Here is a 16,856-nt window from a genome sequence, read left to right on the forward strand (position 1 = left end):
AGGAGGAGAGAGGTTTGGGGTGGGGATGCCAGCATTGTTTCCCTTCCTCCTCTAACAAAAGCTTCAAAAATGAAGTTAACTTAATGGGAACAAAACAGGAAACGCTGAGCTGCTCTACTAGCTAAAATTAGTATAAAACAGCCAAAAATGTTCTTCTTTGGATCATCTGAACAAGGCATATTCTGGGGGCTGATCCAGGTTTCTTAAGAGCATGCTCTGTTTTTGAAGGCTAGGAAAAGCAGAGGGGGTAATGGCAATGGAGAAGTTGTAGTTCATAAATTTATATTTTACCCTTGCAAAATTCTGACACAGTTAACAAAATTTAAAAGAATAACCCTAAGGGAAAGCCCAAGATTAAGAGGAGTAAGGCATACAAATGAATGAAGATTAACCAGAAGGAATCTATTATATATCATGCTACTCCAACAATCTCTCTGGACACGTCCCCAAGGATGAACAAACATCACTTTATGAAATAAAACATGTTCTCCAAAAAGATGCCAAGACAGCACTTCCTGAATACATTCCTCCATTTTTTTCTGTAATGCTCACAAATTGAGAATCACAGAATCATAAAATTATAGAGTTGGAAGGGACCTTGAGGGTCATCTACTACAACCCCCTGCAATGTAGGAATCTCAGCTAAAGCATCCATGACAGATGGCCATTCAACTTCTGCTTAAAAACTTCCAAGGAAGGAAAGTCCAACACCTTCCAAGCAAGTCTGGTTCACTGTTGAACAGCTTTTACTGCCAGAAAGTTATTCCTGATGTTTAGTCAGAATCTTCTTTCTTGTAACTTGAAACTATTGATTCAGGTCCTACCTTCCAGAGCAGGAGAAACCAAGCTTGCTCCATCTTCCATGTCACAACCCTTTAGATATTTGAAGATGATTGTCATATTTCCTCTCAGCCTCCTCTTCTCCAGGCTAAACATGCCCAACTCCCTCAACTGTTCCTCATAAGGCTTGGTTTCTAGACCCTTAATCATCTTGGTTACTCTCCTCTAAACGTTGCAGCTTGTCAATATCCTTAAGTTGTGGTGTGCAGAATTGGACACAGCACTCCTGGTATGGTCTGACCAAAGCAGAATAAGAGTGGTACTATGACTTCCCTTGATTGGAACACTATACTTCTGTTGATGCAGCCTAGAATAGCATTAGCTTTTTTCCTGCTGCTGCTACATCACACTTTTGACTGATGTTAAGCTTGTGGTCCACTTGTTGTTGTTGTTGTTTAGTCGTTTAGTCGTGTCCGACTCTTCGTGACCCCATGGACCAGAGCACGCCAGGCACTCCTGTCTTCCACTGCCTCCCGCAGTTTGGTCAAACTCATGTTCGTAGCTTCGAGAACACTGTCCAGCCATCTCATCCTCTGTCGTCCCCTTCTCCTTGTGCCCTCCATCTTTCCCAACACCAGGGAAACATCATGTGGTCCACTAAGACCCCTAGATCCTTTTCACGTGTATCACCGGCAAGCTGGGGGTCCCCCATCTTATATTTGTGCAGGTGGTTCTTCCTGCCTAAGTATCGAATCTGACATTTGTCCCTATTGAAATTCATTTTGTTAGTTTGGGCCCAGTTCTCCAATCTTTTAATGTCATCTGGAATCTTGAGTCTGTCTTCTGCAGCATTAGCTACCCCTCCCAGTTTAGTATCATCCCTTGAATTCCTTCATCTAAGTCATTTATAATTGAACAACAATGGATCCAGGAGAGAACCCTGTGGCACCCAACTTGTTACTTTTTCCCATGATAATAAGGAACATGAGTGAGCACTCTTTGGGTTCGGTCAGTCAACGAGCTACAAATCCACCTAACAGTTACCTCATTCAGCCTGACAGTATAAGGCAGCTTCCTATGTTCCTACTCAATTGTAACAAGCTTAGGGCAAGTCTAAAAAGATTCACTTCTGCCTCACAACTCCAGCTATTACATCTAGGAAAACTTGCTATATGCGTCATCTCAATCACATGGGGAGTTTCTACAACCACAGTGGATTTCCTGGAAGCATCTGTCCCTGATGTGGATATATCTCCAAGTGACTGAAAGGAATCACATGGCAGACTGGAGCCAGTGGTGGTGTAGTGGTTAGAGTGTTGGACTAGGACCTGGGAGACCAGGGTTCGATTCTCCACTTGGCCATGAAGCTTGGTGACCTTGGTGGCCAGTCATAACCCCTCAGCCTAACCTACTTTACAGGGTTGTTGTGAGGATTAAATGAGTGGGTGAACTATGTAAGCCACATGGAGCTCCATGGAGAAAAAAGTTGGGATATAAATGCAACAAATAAATAATAATAATAAACTGCTGCAGGCAATGCAAGAGGGCATGGGGAGTCACCACTTAAAAGATCTCCCCACAGAGGAAGGGTAAATGCATAGAGCAGGCTTTGCTGAAGAATGTTTCCTTCACACCCATTATAAACTTTTAAAAATGAAAAGAAGTTTATGTGGGATTAACTTCTTCTGGCCTCTTCTATAATCCAGCAGGACCAAGGAAATGAACAAACATCTTCTTCCTGAGGTTATTTCACAAAGTAACATCTGGTCAGTTAAATACATACTTGTACTGAGGACATCTGTGCATAACCTCGCCAGCTAAAGCCAGGAAATTCTCGAAGATCATAACCAAACCGGATTCCTCTTCCATTAGGAGATGTACCATCTTCAACTTCAAACTTCATGTGATGTAAATCAGGTAAGTAGTAGTCCTTTTCAGGCCTTTCATAAATACAAAAATGAAATGGCAGGCAATGCTTTTGTTTTCTAAAAATGTTTCATTTGCTACATATGAAAAAGAGACATAACATTTAAGAATTGGCCTGCTGGATTAGACCATATGGCAGAAGTTAAGGAGGGAGATGGCTAAACGAATCCACTCCATACTACTATCAAGGGAAAGTCACTAAGAGCGCCCTCTCAGAACTTGGCACCCACTATTGAATGTAGCTGGTTAATGCCAGATTACCAATCAAGTGTTGATGAATCAGCACAAAATCTTAAGGATTTTGTATTGTGTTTTTATTATTCGGTTGGAAGCTGCCCAGAGTGGCTGGGGAAACCCAGCCAGATGGGCAGGGTATCAATCAATCAATTTATTATTCTTATTCTTATTATTATTATTGGATTTACTGGTGCCTAAGCTTCACTTTTCCATCTTACTTACTCACTGCAGGATTTCCCAACCATGTGCCTTCTGCACTGGCAATCACCCGACAGATCATCACACACACGGCTTATGGCCCCTCCCACGTCACATTTGCACCCTGCGAGTAAAGGAAAGAACCAAACTTTTTAAGCAGAGGATACAAAATATATGTGATACCAGAAGAAAGATTTGTAGGTTTTCTGGGACAAAGAGATGGGAAGAACATTCTCCACCTTTCCGTAAATGACTTTGGTGCAGCATTATTTATGCTGAAGATCAATTCTCAAAAATGTATATGTATGACTTTCTGCAGTGGGCTGGCATAGCCCCAGAGTCATCACAGCAGATGCACAACAAAGTACCTGTATAGATCCAAAGTCACCTCTCCATCTCTCTCACACAATCAAGAGCTAGGAAAGGGCAGAGGAGGAAGAACTGACATTGCCCCAATTGCTATGGCTGTTTTACTGCAGGTCACTGTGGAAATGAGTCCCTGTTTCTGAAGGGAAAGAGTAGCATAAACAGAATGAGATAAGTAGGGACTCATTAAAACACTAGTCTGTTTTCTATTTATATCCCACCTTTCCTCCAAGGAGCTCAAGGTGGCTGACATAGTTCTCCATCCTGCATTTTATTCTCACAACAACCCTGTGAAGCAGGTTAGACTGAGAGACTATGCCTGGCTTAAGGTCATGAAATGAGCTTCAAGATTGGGGGGGGGGGCTAGAACTTTGGTCTCCCAAGTCTGGGTCGCTAACCACTACACCACACTGACTCTCAAAAACTCAGCACCGGCAACACAGTAAATGTGCTGTAATCAGGAGTGTGAACACAGCTTAAGGCCATCAGTTTAAAGAGCAATCTGTGTTGAAGAAAGCAGATATTGAATACTGAAAACCTGCCCACTGTCACTTACCAAATTTAAACAGAAGGCTCACATTGGTAAGAAACAATAATAAATGTTCATATGCAAATATATTATATAGGAGTGATTTGAAGACTATATTTTTTAGAAACATGCCCTGTAGTAACTAAACCACACTGTACCTTGACATCCAAAATAATTTTTGTCTTCTAGACCATAATAACCATCTTCACAAGTATCACACGAATCTCCACAAACGTTAGGCTTGCAGTAACATTCACCATCCACCTATAAGGGGAAGGGAGTGGAGAAGCTTTCAAGTTTTCCTTTGATACATTTCTTATTTCAAAAGGGTCTTTAGTAATGACCTAAATTATTTTAAAATAGGCATGAATGGATGATTGTGGCATTAGCTGGGAGCTGGTTTGCAAACACAGAGATCACTATGTAGAAAAGGAAAGAGGCCAAATGCACCACTTCTGCAGGATAGCCTTGTGTGGGATTATCTCTCAGGTTCTAGTCTAGATATGGGGAACCTGGAGTCTTTGAGCCACTGTCGGACTCCAATTCCCAGCATTCCCAGCCAGCATTGCCACGGATAGGGATCAAGCCCAATAATATCTGTGGGGCCCTATTCTAACAGTGGGCTAGAGTGGGAAGTTCTTCCTGTGATTTGCCAGATTTGGAGTCAGTCAGTCATGGGTAACTTTGGCAGGGTCAGGGAGCTCTTTTATAAAAATTAGCTAAACCTGACACCAACTTGCTAAGCAAGCTACTTGGGATACAGATATGAACAATTACATGGGAGTAGTTCCTATTTAACTCAGTATTGTATTGTATTTATTTATTTAGGTGGGATATTTTTTCAATGGCCTAATAACAAAGCTTCTCTAGGAGGCTTACAATGTAGACCAAAAATATAAAAATAAAGAGATTACAATATAAGCCAACAAATAAAACACAGCAGATCAAAATGTAGAGAAAGGGAAACAGAGAGAGGGATAAAAATGCACAGAATTAAACCAGTTTTAAAAGAGGGAGCGGAGAAATAAAATTCACCGAGTTAAAACTAGGTTATCATTCTGTTTGCCTGGCAATGAAAAGACATTAGGGTAGGTGCTAGGTGGGTCTCTCTGGGGAAGGCATTCCACAAACTAGGGAGTCACTACTGAGAAGGCTTTTTCACTCATTGTCATTTGTAGTACCTCACCTGGAGGGGACATTCATGCATGTCACAAAGGACTCAGAAAGATGAAAAGCAAATTTTTAAATTGGGCCTAAAAAGCAAGACTTGCACCCAAGCAACAAAGAATATTGGGATGCCAACGTCCTCCCCACCCACACATTTGGGCCTGTAGACCAGTGTGAGAGCTGGTGCTTGATATGGATTTATTCAGCCAAAAAAGTTGACTAACACGTAAGTGAAAACTGAATATTTTTACCTGCCGACACTCTCTGACTCCACTCAGTGTTCCTGATGCCTCACACTGGCACTCTGTAAAGGCAAACATATCCACCTCAAACCCATTTTCTTAGAACCCTTTATATGAGTGACATCTGTTGGATGAGGGCTAGACAACAGGCATGCCTAAAGGAACTCTCTGCCCTTTAAATTATAAGACCAAAATCCAGAAAGACTTAGGGTTCATATAATACTCTAACTTGGAATGTCTACCTGTGGTGAGATGAGCCTGCCTGCCCCCTCCATCTTCTCCAGCCCCATCTCAGAGCAAAACTCCTGAACTAGGAGATAGCATCTGTTTGAGTGGAAGTTCCCTCTGATTTCACAATCCACACCCTTAATGAAAACAAGGCCAGGATTACACAGACAGGGAGATTCCACTTTAAAATAAATGTGGGCTGTTCCATTTCAGGTATTAAGTTCATTATGGAGGAGGTACACACGAGACAGAGGTGTGCTCCTAATTTTCACCAATCATAGAAATTCTGGGGGGTAAGTATCTTGCATGTGTTTCTGCTAGCTTGACTATCTGTTATCTTCCTCTGTAATTCTCCTGAGGCTATGAAAACATTACCATCGCAACCACTCTCCAGGGAATCTTTGTTGACCTTGCCACATTCTGATACCATGTAAGTGGAATTCAGTACTAATAATTCCTATAACTTTTGCTAGATTGGTGGATGCATGTTACCATAAAAGTGACATGAATGTTCTTGGGGAGGGGGGGAGGAAGCTATTTTAAGACTCCTTTCCACACAGCAAGCTGTCTAAAGTCTGTCTAGACCTATCAGAAACACTTTGAGCATTGCTGAACATTTTGAAAATGCTTCCAGTTATTGTTGTACTTATTTTCCATGTTCTGCACCTCAACATAACTCTGGGCAGTCCATGAAAAAGGCAAGTGTGTTTCAGAAAACTACCAATAGGAGGCTTCTTGGACAAGTAAATAAACAATTTTCTCCAAGCAAAAAGGGCTCACTCTGTGCCAAATCAAACACTAGATTGAGGGTGCAATTCTATAGCCCTTGAACCTGGGAGTTAAGTTTCATTGAACTTAAGAGGACTTACTTCTGAGTAAATATTTACAGGAATGTCCTGCAAAAGCATGCTTGAATTTGTGTATTTCTAATTTTATTTTTTAAATAGCAGCTGTAGATGACCCTGATCCAGATCAAGACTGTGGTGTATAGGAGAGGCTTAAACCCTTTATTCTGTGTCATTTTCATGATAATCCCCAGCCCCAAAAGGCTGCTAAATGTCCTGTGGATATACCAGTAAGCTGCTATATGAGTTTTGCAAGTGTATGTTGCCTAACTCTGCTAAATTTACATCAAGTGATTATGCAGAACAGAATTTGGCTATGCATCATTAGGCATCTGTATTACTAATGGGAAACAGAGTGGTTTTTTTTTAACAACTGCAAGAATACTGGATTGTTTGATACTCTCAGCATGTGAGAACTGTGCTTTCACTAAAAGAGAGCTCAAAACCTTCTCCAATATACAAGGCAGCTGAATCCAAAGTCAGTGGTTTAAGACTGCACAGTGAAGGCCTTCACAACCATGTCCACATCTGTGTCAGTCAGTGAAGCCCTCTTGGAACCTCAAATGTGTACAGGTACAATCATTTTCTTAGGGTTGCTGAATAAAAGATAATAGTGGCAGGTCTGGAGGACCTGGACTGGGCTGAGAACAGGAAAAAACCACAGGCTTTATTTTTATAATATAACATGAAGGTGTGTACAGTGCTTTAAAAAATGTTTAGAGGTACTCTCATTTTCCTACTCATATTAAAATACTGCACCTCAATGAGGCCAAACTTAGATTCACAAAATGTTTAGGGGTAGTCTATGCGTACCCCTGCACTGGGTGTGTATCAACACAGCCTTACCTATGCATCCATACGGGTTTTCTCTGGCCAGATGCCAGTAAAGTGGTTTGCAAATGCTACAGGTTGGACCTTCTACATTTTGCAGACACCGGCAATCGTCCTAATGGACAAAGGGAATAATGCATATGTCATGACAGGGAGCTAAGGGTCCTGACAAACTAGTATACAGCTTTGAAATACACATACTGTACTGTAGGAAATGGGAGATGGAGAACAGTTTTACAAATGGAGAATCCAGACTTAGAATTAGTAAGTTGTCTGAAGATACACAATGAGCAGAATTCACCTAACGAGTTCCATCAGCAGAAGTCTGCACAAGCGCTTCTGCTCATACAACAGGACTTTCCCCCTCTCCTTTCCCTGCAGCCCCTGAAATTGGCTTGGAGAACCCTCAGATACAGCCTACAGGAAAAGGGGAGGGGAGGTTGTTTCATCTGGCAAGCTGCAACACTTGCACTGATGGGACGCTCCACCCAATACAATGGTCTGTAGCTGCTAGACTATACTACTGTAGTTTGAATCCTTGCATGGCTCAACATGTGACTGGAGGAGCTGAAGGAACCTATCCAAACTCTGAGAAAGTTCCCCCCACCCCGCCAACTCACAGCTGCATCCCTCCAACTTGCAGGTGTGCCCTTAGGAAATGTGCTGATTTTTTCCATGCTTTTTAAATTAATATTTTTATACTGCCCATCAATAAAGTCCACTGGACAACTTACATTAAGTTATGGATAAATAAAACACACACACAAAAAAAATAAAAGATTATCAAATGGGGGAACAGTCTTACACCTCTTTGCTCAATGGAACTAATGAGATTTGAGCAGAACAGTGGCAAATTCACTACAGAACATGTGCCTATTATGGTATGTATATTGTCATCAAATCTCACAAGTAGTAATATTCACACATTTGATATTAGGAGGTATGACAAGCATTCCATTTCTCCTACGCTTATGAACTAAAGAGGGCTTACCATCCCACTCACCACAGTTCCTTATCTAAATGTTACCTACTGGAGGAGTCTCCTCCCTAGAGCTACCATGCCTGTAAGGACAACTTGCCCCATGCCCATTTACTAGCAACGGAAAAGGGTGGAGAACCAGCCATTCAAGCCCTAGCAATGTGGCCTTGTGTTATAACTGAAGATGCCACAGTCAGGTTATTTAACAGGATAGGTGCAAATGTGTTGCCAGCTATTTGTTTCTTTCTCCATATAAATCCACTGTTAGGAAAATGAATGTTCGATGAATTATGGCCTTTGAATGACAATTCTATAATGTAATACTTACAGAATAAGAATCCATTGTTCCTGCTGGGTCACATTTGTTGCTGTCTCCTGTTTACAATTTAAAAAACAACAACAAACCCGTTATTTTAAAGCTATTTATTTTCAACAATCCATATAGCACTTTTTAAGTGAAGAAAGTATTCCCTGGTTAGTTCACTATACACTGAACCTCACAACAAACACTGACAGTTTCTCCCTGATATGTTCTTAATAATACTTAAATACCTCCTTTTATGCACATACTGCATAGTGTTTTATCCTCACATTGGCCCTGTAGTCAATGTTGCTTCCATTTTACAGGTAGGAAACAGAGATGGAAAACATTAACTGAGGCCAATAACATGAGTGAGATTTCCCATTACTTCTATACATAACACTGCCCAGTCATTGGTATTGACTCACTTGGCCATGGCCACTGAGGGAACCTCATGACAACAGGAAAGCATAGACGTATGTGCTTGTATCTCTCAAACTTAAATCCAGACACATCCCATTCATAGAGGATTTAGCTATAAACAACCACTAACTCCTTTCCTATGGCATCAGGACAACAGAATGCCAATTTCTCCGATGAAGCAAGATTTTAGCATTTGAAACTTCTTAATTTTAAAAGGCAAGTAAAAGCGGATGTAAAGGAAGTGTATAAAAGTAGCTACCGGTATGCATGGCATAGAGAAAGTGACAAAGAATAGTTTTTCTCCATCTCTCTTAACACTAGAATGCGTGGACATACAATGAAGCAGAAGAATGTTGATTCAGAAAAGATAAAGTAAATCTTCACACAGCACATAGCGAAACAATGAAATTTGCTCCTATCAGAGGCAGAAACTTGGATGGCTTTAAAAAGGGATTTTCAAATAAATTTTATTTACTTATTTATTTAAAACATTTTTATCCCACTCTTCAGCTGAAAAATGGTTTGCAAATGTCTGAGATAAGGTAGTATGGCTTCCTTGCCTCAATAAAGTGTCCCTCTAAATCACCAAATGACATCCTTCAGGAGTCAGGACACCTGCCACCACCTGAGCTCTAAGATCTAAGCATCTTACACTTAGCAATGGCAGCCTAAACAAGTATTTGGCCTCACAATGAGGGCAAAACTTGTCCAACTCCCTTGATCGCATACAATTTTCTGCTTCTACAATATCGCCATAAATAGACGTGTCTTGGTAATTATTACCTCGGCAATGAGGAAAACTGTTGGCTGCTGAGAGACATCTCTGACACTGTTGTCCTGTAAAGCCTGGTTGACACTCACACTGGCCTGTGACTGCATCACATGCACCCTGGTAGGAGCCATGGGTCGAGCACTGACAAGCTGAAAAAAGGCGTTAATTTTATAAGGACACCAGGTTTCATATTACTACATACACATACACACACACACACACACACACACACACACATGGACGGATAAAAGTTTGGAGACATGCTCCAGCAAGAAGCTGCTTCTTTGTGGATTGATACATTCCATGCTTCTCCTTTTGGAGAGAGATATGTAACTTGAGGTCAGAGGTCTTATTCATCCTCCTTCTCCTCATGTAGCCCCTAGCTATGTAGGCAATCTCTCTGAGGACACCATGCCAGAGAGCATAGGCTCCCTCAACTGAACAAGGACAGCTATATTTTCCTCTAGTCTTCATGCCTCCGTTCAAGCACGTTGGGCCTTGAGGGGGAGGGAGGGGGAACCAATTGCAAGTTGGTGGGATTTTGCAAATATAACACACTGAAATCATCAGCTTCTGAAGTCCACCTAACTCAAACGCTTTCAAATCTTGCAACATTTTTGTTGCAAAAAGTTAATTTTCACAACAAATGTCAAGATGCAGATCCTCTAGTTCTATACTGAACAATACAGTGCTGACATTTGCAATTTTGAATACAGGCCTGTTTCTCTATCCCCACCCCACCCACCTTCAGTTAATCTGAGGACAGGAGTTGTTTGAAGCAAAGAGCATGGAAAACATGTTCTCTGCTTACTGTGTAGGTTGTGAGGAATTCTGTCAGCTGCACTATACTGTTCTTAGTTATGCAGCCTTTGCCAAGTTGATGCCCTCTGGGTGTTTATTATATTATTATCTACATCTCTGTCCTTCCCTTCCTCTCAAAACAGCACAGGCAGCCAACAACAAAGCAGCAAAATGGTGCAATAAAAATAAATAAATTAAAAAATCAAGGACATCTAAAAACATTTTAAAACAGTCACATATCCTCAGTCATCACATGCCTGGGTAAACAGGAATGTTCTTAAATTTCTCCTAAATGCTGATAATGAGGTAGGAAGACACACCTCATCAAAGAGGGTACTTTACAACCAGGGAACTGCAAATGAGAAGGCCCAAGCAGGGGTCAGGGCCAACCAAGCATACTGGCTGGGACTAATGGCAAAAGTAGTTCAAGACATTTTTGAGGGCACCAGGTTGGGGAAGGGCAAGTAAGCATCACCTTCAGAGAGTCACAAAAATGTGTATTCTACCCAGGCTAAAGTTGCTGGGTACACAAACAAAACATTTGCAATATATTGAGCCAGGCTGTTGGTCTTTATGCAATTGAGGGTCAATTTACATTTGAAATTTGTCACAGCTTCCCCTTGGGCAGCTGGTTTTAACAAATAAAAAGCTGGTGCAACAGTGGGAGGGTCAGCAAGATCAGCATCATGGCACAGGGGCAATAATCCTTTGCCTCCAGTCAAAATGCTTCTCCCACCCACATGTATGTTAGAAACAGTTTAGTCCCAAGTGGCAGCTGCTCTCTAGAGCAGGGGTAGGGAAGCATTTTTGGCTTCATGGGCCAAATCCCTTATCAGAACGTAGCATCACAAGCTCAATTTGACAGGTGGGAAGGGCAACCCACCTGTCAATCACCTGACATCGTTTTTCTTAAATACATCTAGTAAACTAAAACAGTTTTGCTTCCACGTACAGTAATACCTTGTTAAATCAAAGTTCATATCTGAGAAAGAAACTTGATTGGTTACTTACCCAAACAACTGGGATAGCTATAGTAGCCAGGAGCACACTGGCTGCATTTTGGCCCAGCATAGTTTGTATAGCAATGACAGTGTCCCAAAGAGCCACACGTGTTGCTCACAGACCCAGGTGTATCACAGTTGCATTCTGTAAGCGGGGAGAGAATAAGAAACCATGACATTGTTGTTTGTTAGTTCTCTTTAAGTTTGAGGTTCTTGACCATTTTTGGCCTGTGGGCATGTTGGGAAATCTAAAAGACTGTTGTGGGCACCACAGAATGCTGATTTCATAGAAGGAAAACGGGTGATGCTCAGAATACCCCCCCCCCCAAAAAAAACCCCACTTATACCTGCTAAAGCATGCAACCTCCCTGCCTTTAAGAAGCTGGCAACCCCTCCAAAACAAAAAGGGACAGGTGGTTTTGGAGGGTACCTAGAAGAATGTTTTGGGGTTCTGTGGTGCTCACAGGTGCTACACTGGGGATCCCAGATTTTAATCATAATTTTTATCTCCCAAAGCAAATGTCAAGAGATGCAGTAAAAATCCTAATGCTTCTGTTAGGAGGAGGGAGGGAAGGACCACCTTCAGAGAAAGGAAAAAATGATGTTCTTCTTGACATGTCAATATTTAAAATTGTGTCAACATTTATAATAATAATAATTATTATTATTATTATTATTCAACTATTTTCAAGCTGCAAATCCTGAAGTTTTCCAGTGAACAGCAATGCACCATAACCAAATAATAATCGCTATGCCTTTTTGTCTGTAAAGTTAGAGAGATGGCTCTAGCATTAGGCAGAATATGGTGGCTACCCCAGGAGGAGGATTTTGCATGTGATGAAAGAGGAATAAATTATTGGCTATTTAATTTTAGTGTTGTCACATTTTCACTGACAGGGAGGGGAAGAGGTGGTTGTGGGATATTCTGCCTCAGGCATGAAAACGACTTGACCTGGCTTTGGTACTATGAACCTTGACTTGGGAAGTTGGGTACAGAAGGCAACATGTGCTGCTCTCCCTTAGGCAGCAAAATGTATGGGGTCCACTTTATAACTGACATGTCTGAGGACCAAGCAGGATGAAATGAAGCTATCCTTAGTTAAGTGTTTGTGGTATTGCTAGACAATACCCTATACAGTACTAATTTTCTGAGCCTAGCAGCCTATTAGTAAATATGCCTTATCTTTTTGCAATGTCAGCTGTTAGCATAACCATCTGACGTTGTGTGAACATTTAGAAAATGCTGATCAGTCTAAACTCTGCAAAAGCAAACTGACAGATTGATGGCTGCTTAGAGACAAAAGTAATGCATTTATTATGCATATGCATTGGCTTGTGGTACATTATATGAGATTTAATGAACTACTGTTGCTACTTCACTTCACTTTTTAAAAAGTTCTTTTCCTATGAGATTTTACGCACCTCCAGCTGTGAGCTACTATCTGAAGACACCCAGAGGGAGGGCAGGAATGCAAAGTAGATTTCTCTTCAGATACATTGTAACCTAATGCCCTTTTAAATATATCAGAATCGTTACTGGATTTGGCTTCAATATGGAATTTACCATACTTTTCCGTGTATAAGACTAGTTTTTTTAAGACTAGTTTAAAATTGGGGCTCGTCTTATACATGGATATGGATAGTGCTGAGGGGTGTTTTCTTAATTTGGAGTCCCCCAAAATAGGGGGTATCTTATACATGGGGACGTCTTATACACTGAAAAATACAGTAGTTCAGATTTCTCAGCTCCATCTTGAACATGACTGTGGCAAATTATCTGGGCCGTTATTAGACTGTATGGTGAATTCTGATGCTCTAAGCTTCATTAGGTCTCATGGATAATTACTTAGCTGGAGGCTTTTGCTGCAAAAAGGAGTAACCTCAAAATCACATACTGGCCTAATTCAGGCATAAGTAGATATGAAAGCTCCCAGTGAGAAGATCACGGGCCCTCTGGTCCCAATTGCTGTTGTGCTGCTGTCCAAACCTGGCCTTGTGGTTTTGTAACCCACGAATAAACCATAGAACAAAACTTTTGTTTTTTATGGTATAAGCCAAGCACCCCCAAAATTCGGCCCTCCAGATGTTTTGGACTATAATTCCCATCATCCCTGACCACTGGTCCTGTTAGCTAGGGATCATGGGAGTTGTAGGCCAAAACATCTGGAGGGCCGCAGTTTGGGGATGCCTGGTGTAAGCTAAACCGTGGGCCAGGGTTTTGACAAAGTGCTAAACCAAACCATAGTTTAGCACACAGCAATGTGTGCAGGAGCAAAATTAGAGGAAGTGGTCACGATCTTCTTATTGCAGATTTGCTTAACATTATGTGCAAATGGGATCACTGATTAGTTCCATGTAACAGAAAACATTTTCCCCCACTCCCCAGTACTTCAGGTGCTTTAGTAAGGGCTCTTGCACTGTCAAATCAGTTTTTTTAGCATTTTGAAATAAAAATGGCTCCACTTAGATCAATATAATGGAGTCTTTCATCGATTTTAATGGCTATGGATTTAATGTTTCTCACATAAATCTCAACTCTTACATTTGGGATTTTAACATTTCCCTTCCATTCTATTTAGCTTTCATAAGATGTTTTCCTTTCTTTGGCTGCCTTTTGTTTTTCCACAGCCCCTCTCACCTGGGCCTCATGTCAACTTTTTAAAGCTCAACATGTCAACCAAGCCAATTTGAGGTACATTTTCTTAACAAAGCCATGAACTGACTCATTTCCAATGAAACATTCGTCCATGCCAACTGAAGGATATAAGTTATGGTTTTCATTAAATCATTTGCATCTCTTCCTGGTCCAGCAATATCACAACTCAAACTCTTTTGCTGTGTCGTCTCAATACAGCATTTTGCAATAAGTGGAGAACTTTTTCAAAGTTCATAATATTTTCCAGTGTCACATTCAGGAAGGGGCAAGCATTCTGCACTCCTGTGAACTTAGTGCTGTTTTTATTTTATTTTGCCTTCATTTCCCATCACTTTCCAATTACTGGGTCATGTGATAAGAAGAAACTGTCACACAGTCATGTGACACCGCAACACATACTGTATGGGAAGGGATTACAGTACAGTAATTGCTTAGCAGGATGTGGGTGGCGTTGTGGTTTAAACCACTGAGCTTCTTGGGCTTGCTGATCAGAAGGTTGGTGGTTCGAATCCCTGCCACGGGGTGAGCTCCCGTTGCTCTGTCCCAGCTCCTGCCAACCTAGCAGTTCAAAAGCATGCCGGTGCAAGTAGATAAATAGGTACCGCTATGGCAGGAAGGTAAACGGTGTTTCCATGCACTCTGGTTTCCATCACGGTGCTCCATTGCGCCAGAAGTGGTTTAGTCATGCTGACCACATGACCCGGAAAGCTGTCTGTGGACAAACGCTGGCTCCCTCGGCCTGAGAGTGAGATGAGTGCTGCAACCCCATAGTTGCCTTTGACTGGACTTAACCATCAAGGGGTCCTTTACCTTACACTACAGTGGCACAACACATGCTTTGCAGTTCCAGATGCTCCTCTTAGCATCTTTAGTTAAAGTATCTTAGCTGGCAGGGTCTTGACTGAGACCCTGGAGAGTGCCTGCCAATGAGAGTGGATAGCACCTAACACTGCAATCCTATACAACTCTATTCAAAAGTAACCCCCATTGAGTAAGCCCCATTGAATTCAGTGGGACTTACTCCCAGGTGTGTATTGGATTGCAGCCTAAAGGACCCACTGCTTTACTCAGTGTAAGGCTGTTTCTAATATCTCAATTTGCTTCCCTCCCAATTCTCAAAACGTAAGGATGCAGCCTAGATGGTTTTCCCATCTCTCTCCCCCCCCCCAAGCCAATATGCCATTTTATAGAACACTGGGACAGCCTTCATCTCTTTCAACAAATTTAAATCAGCAATCCAAAAGGAACACATGACTGTATGCATTTTCAAGTTTGATGTCCCCCTGACCAGATCAATACGTTTAGATTTATTTGTTTGTTTCTTTTACCTTGACAGAAGGGGAAAGAATAGTATCCAGGCTGGCAGGCGTTGCACTGAAAGCCATCTACACCAGCACGGCAAAGGCATCTTCCAAGGAAGTCACATATTTCAGGGAGGGTGCCAGCTGAATTGCACTCACACACTGCCAGGGGAAGAGAGGGCACTTTCAGAAGTGCTTCTGATAGAAGCAACACACTTCACACATGTCAGAAGCTAAAATACCTCCAGGATTGTAGTGGAAACTATCCCCCGTCCCACCATTTGCTAGTTCACAGTCTGGCATGCAGGTCATAAAAAAAGCTGATTCTAAAGAAAGCAAATTATTTATGCCACTGTGGAGATCCTATTAACTTGAACTGCACTGAACACTCACAAATTCAGTAACTAGGTCAACATGCTCCTTCCCCAAGCCTGTTGAAAGTGATGTTTATTATTTCTTCATTGTTTGAATTTTTAAAGACAGATATGGAACATGTGGCCTTCCTGAGGTTGTTAGACTCCAGCTCTCATCAGCCCCAGGCAGCATGGCCAAGGATCAGAGATTGTGGGCAACATCTGGGGGACCACAGGTTCCCTATCTGTGGTCTAATAAGTTCCCAAGGTGGCTAACAAAAACACAACACAAATATATCTGAATATCTGGTATCTAAAGAAGTGTGCATGCATGCAAAAGCTCATACCAATGACAAACTTAGTTGGTCTCTACAGTGCTACTGGAAGGAATTTTTAAATTTTGTTTCAACAACACAAATGCAGTATAAAAATAAGCCAAAACCATGATTACTTACTTTGACAGAAAGGGTAATGGAAATAGCCTACAGCACAGCTATCACAGGCAATTCCCTGAAATCCTTCACGGCATCGGCACTGTCCTGTTCGTCTGTCACATTCACTGTCACCTGATGCACCTGAGCCATGGCACTGGCAAGCTAGGGACATTTTTAAAAAGTTAATAGTCTTTAAATTCAAATGTATTTGGATGGGGGGCGGCAATTAAAATTGCATTGCATTTGATTTTGGCATCCACCAGTAGAATCGTAGAACTTACGTTGACAACGTGGCCCAAAAAATCCTGGCTTGCAGCCTCCTAATGCAGAAAGACAGAATGACACCATGGAATTAACAGAACAAGCAAAGGAAACCCTCAAATGTAGCAAATCTATTAGTTGCTAAAGAACATTATTAAAGGATAAGCCCTGCCTTGCTGAAATCCAGCTGCAGGAACTGAGGCCAAGGAAGCTCTAAGTAAAAGA

At 41.6% G+C, this 16,856-nt stretch overlaps 1 protein-coding gene across 1 annotated transcript in view; it reads right to left on the reverse strand.

Annotated features, from left to right (window-relative positions):
• LAMA3 (laminin subunit alpha 3) overlaps positions 1 to 16,856 on the reverse strand; it is a 135,838-nt gene that overhangs the window by 85,910 nt on the left and 33,072 nt on the right. Inside the window, exons 12-22 of the mRNA XM_035125886.2 lie at positions 16,652 to 16,690; positions 16,392 to 16,532; positions 15,611 to 15,745; positions 11,637 to 11,771; positions 9,836 to 9,973; positions 8,657 to 8,703; positions 7,365 to 7,464; positions 5,455 to 5,507; positions 4,195 to 4,300; positions 3,166 to 3,265; positions 2,564 to 2,720 (exon numbers count right to left, since the gene is read on the reverse strand). Coding sequence (XP_034981777.2) covers positions 2,564 to 2,720; positions 3,166 to 3,265; positions 4,195 to 4,300; positions 5,455 to 5,507; positions 7,365 to 7,464; positions 8,657 to 8,703; positions 9,836 to 9,973; positions 11,637 to 11,771; positions 15,611 to 15,745; positions 16,392 to 16,532; positions 16,652 to 16,690 — 1,151 coding nt within the window. The remainder of the gene's footprint in view (positions 1 to 2,563; positions 2,721 to 3,165; positions 3,266 to 4,194; positions 4,301 to 5,454; positions 5,508 to 7,364; positions 7,465 to 8,656; positions 8,704 to 9,835; positions 9,974 to 11,636; positions 11,772 to 15,610; positions 15,746 to 16,391; positions 16,533 to 16,651; positions 16,691 to 16,856) is intronic.

Source organism: Zootoca vivipara, chromosome 8 (genome assembly GCF_963506605.1).
Source record: "Zootoca vivipara chromosome 8, rZooViv1.1, whole genome shotgun sequence".
Taxonomy (NCBI): Eukaryota; Metazoa; Chordata; class Lepidosauria; order Squamata; family Lacertidae; genus Zootoca; species Zootoca vivipara.